Source organism: Aptenodytes forsteri, unplaced genomic scaffold (genome assembly GCF_000699145.1).
Source record: "Aptenodytes forsteri isolate BGI_AS27 unplaced genomic scaffold, ASM69914v1 Scaffold99, whole genome shotgun sequence".
NCBI lineage: Eukaryota > Metazoa > Chordata > Aves > Sphenisciformes > Spheniscidae > Aptenodytes > Aptenodytes forsteri.
Genome location: NW_008795321.1, coordinates 2834748 through 2837358, shown reverse-complemented (window position 1 = coordinate 2837358; position 2611 = coordinate 2834748). Strand labels below are relative to the sequence as shown.

Sequence of the window (2611 nt, the reverse complement as noted above, 5' to 3'; positions counted from 1 at the left end):
GAGCCCTGCTAACTCCTGTGCAAAGATCCTTTTCCCCCCTTGAGACAGGTGTACCCCATCTGTTGCCATCAGGCCTGGTGTCGTGTAGACCAACTCATGACCAAAAAACCCAAAATTCTGCTGGTGACACCAGGCTCAGAGCCAGGTATTGATCTGCTGGCTCTTCCTGTTTCTTCCCTCATCATTCCCTGCAACTGGAAGGATAGGGAACACTGTTTGTGCTCCTGATCCCTTAACCAGGCATCCCAAGGCCCTGAAGTCTCTCTTGATTGCCCTTGGTCTTCTTGTTGCAACTTCATCGCTGCCTACCTGAAAAATCAATAACGGATAGTAATCTGAGGGCCGTACCAGGGTAGGAAGTTTTCTCTTCACATCTTTTACCCGGGCCTCCAGGAAGCAGCAGATATCCCTAAAAAGTAGGTCCGGTCTGCATATTGGGCCTTCTGTTCTCTTCAGAATGGAGTCTCCTATGACAATGACCTGTCTTTCTTTCTTTATGGAAGCAGTTTTGATGCAGTGCGTAGGCCAACTTAACCTCATTGACACCTCCAAGCTAGATGAACTATTGTCCTCCTTATGGTTTGGTTCCACTTGCAGAGCCTCGTACCTGTTATGCGAGGGCACCTGGGAAGGTGGGGTAGTCACAGAGGAGATGCGCCTGCTGTGCCGGGCAGGAACTTGTTGCCATTGCTGCCTATCCCTTAAGTCACTGTGTTCAGCCAGGCAGAGAGAGGACAGGAAATCCTCTGTATCATGCGTCCTGTCTGCCTGTTGGGCCTGTATCATGGAAGGTAGGGTGCGATTCCAGTAGCCTATGTCTCTCTCTTGCTCTCCCTGATACTCCTCAACCTACTCACCTCCTCCCGGAGCTCTGTCACTAAGCGGTGGAGTTCCTTTACCCGGGCGCACCTCCCACAGGTGTGCTCATTGCTGCCGTCTGGTACTGACATAAGAGCAGGGCACAGCCTGCAGCCTGACGCCTGGGTGGCAGCGTGTTCCCACCGCAGCTCTGACTGGGAAGCTGCGTCAGTCATGGCGGGCACAGAGCTTAGAGAGGCCATGGCTTTCTGCTGGGTGGATACCATTGCTCCCTGGTCGAGCTGGCAGAGCTTCAGCACCCTTCCTGCATGCCCTTCCATGCAAACTGCCGCACCACGCCCTTGCTGACGAGCCACGCTCTGTTTGCCCACCCTGGTTGCTAGTGCTCCCTAAGGGCTTCTTTTATACATGTCGGGGGCTTGGCTGCCGTTGTTCCTGGCCCTGCACAGGTCTCGCCAGCCGCTGCGGTGTGAGCTGCAGGCTCCTGGCAGCTCTCTCAGCTCCCCCTGAGGTTCCTCCAGTTCGGGAAACCCCCCTGTGCACCGCGCTAGAGCACTCTGCTGTGGATCATGCTGGCACCGGAGCTGCTCACCTTGGCGACTGTGGCCTGTTCCTACCAGTGGCAATACTGATTTTACAGGACCACTACATACAAAAATGTTTATACAGCTATGCTATGTCAATGTGCTTATGTTCGAATTCAGAACAAGTCCAATATCTGTTTAGTGCGCTTCTGCTTTAATGGGGTAATAGGCCCTCTGCTTTAGCTATACCACTGTCTCACATTCTCCCACTGGCCACCTCGGTAAAGAGCCTGGCTCCATCTTCTCAAAGACCTCCACATAGGTGTTAAGTCCCCCCCAAAGCCATCTCCAGGCTGAATAAACATCCCATTTTGGGCCTCCAGTACAAAAAAGCATTGATAAAATCATAGAATCATAGAATGGTTTGGGTTGGAAGGGACCTTAAAGATGATCTAGTTCTAGCCCCCCTGCCATGGTCAGGGACACTTTCCACTAGATGAGGTTGCTTAAAGCCCCTTCCAGGCAGGGGGCATCTACAACCTCTCTGGGCAACCTGTTCCAGTGTTTCACCACCCTCACAGTAAAGAATTTCTTCCTAGTACCTAATCTAAATCTACCCTCTTTCAGTTTAAAACTGTTACCCGTCACCCTATCACTACACTCTGTGATAAAGAGTCCCTCCCCACCTTTCCTGTACGCCCCCTTTAAGTACTGGAAGGCTGCTATAAGGTCTCCCTGGAGCCTTCTCTTCTCTAGGCCAAACAACCCCAAATTCTCTCAGCCTGTCCTCACAGGGCAGGTGCTCCAGCCCCCTGATTAGCTTCGTGGCCCACCTCTGGACCACCCCCATGCCCCAGAGCTGAACACAGTAGTCCAGGTGGGGTCTCACGAGAGCAGAGTAGAGGGGCAGAATCACCTCCCTCGCCCTGCTGGCCACGCTTCTTTTGATGCAGCCCAGGATACAGTTGGCTTTCTGGGCTGTGAGCGCACATTGACAGCTCATGTCCAGCTTTTTCCACCAGTACCCCCAAGTCCTTCTCAGCAGGGCTGCTCTCAATCCACTCATCGCCCAGCCTGTATCCATGTTTGTGATTGCCCCGGCGCAGGTGCAGGACCTTACACTTGGCCTTGTTGAACTTCATGAGATTTGCACGGGCCCACCTCTCTAGCCTGTCAAGGTCCTTCTGGATGACATCCCTCTGTCCCTCTGGCGTGTCGACCGCACCACTCAGCTTGGTGTCATCTGCAAACCTGCTGAGGGTGCACTC

At 53.3% G+C, this 2611-nt stretch overlaps 1 protein-coding gene across 1 annotated transcript in view; it reads left to right on the top strand.

The window, feature by feature from the left end:
• The first annotated feature begins 1227 nt into the window (after positions 1 to 1227).
• CARM1 (coactivator associated arginine methyltransferase 1) overlaps positions 1228 to 2611 on the top strand; it is a 46230-nt gene continuing 44846 nt past the window's right edge. The window contains exon 1 of the mRNA XM_009279957.1: positions 1228 to 1288. Coding sequence (XP_009278232.1) covers positions 1228 to 1288 — 61 coding nt within the window. The remainder of the gene's footprint in view (positions 1289 to 2611) is intronic.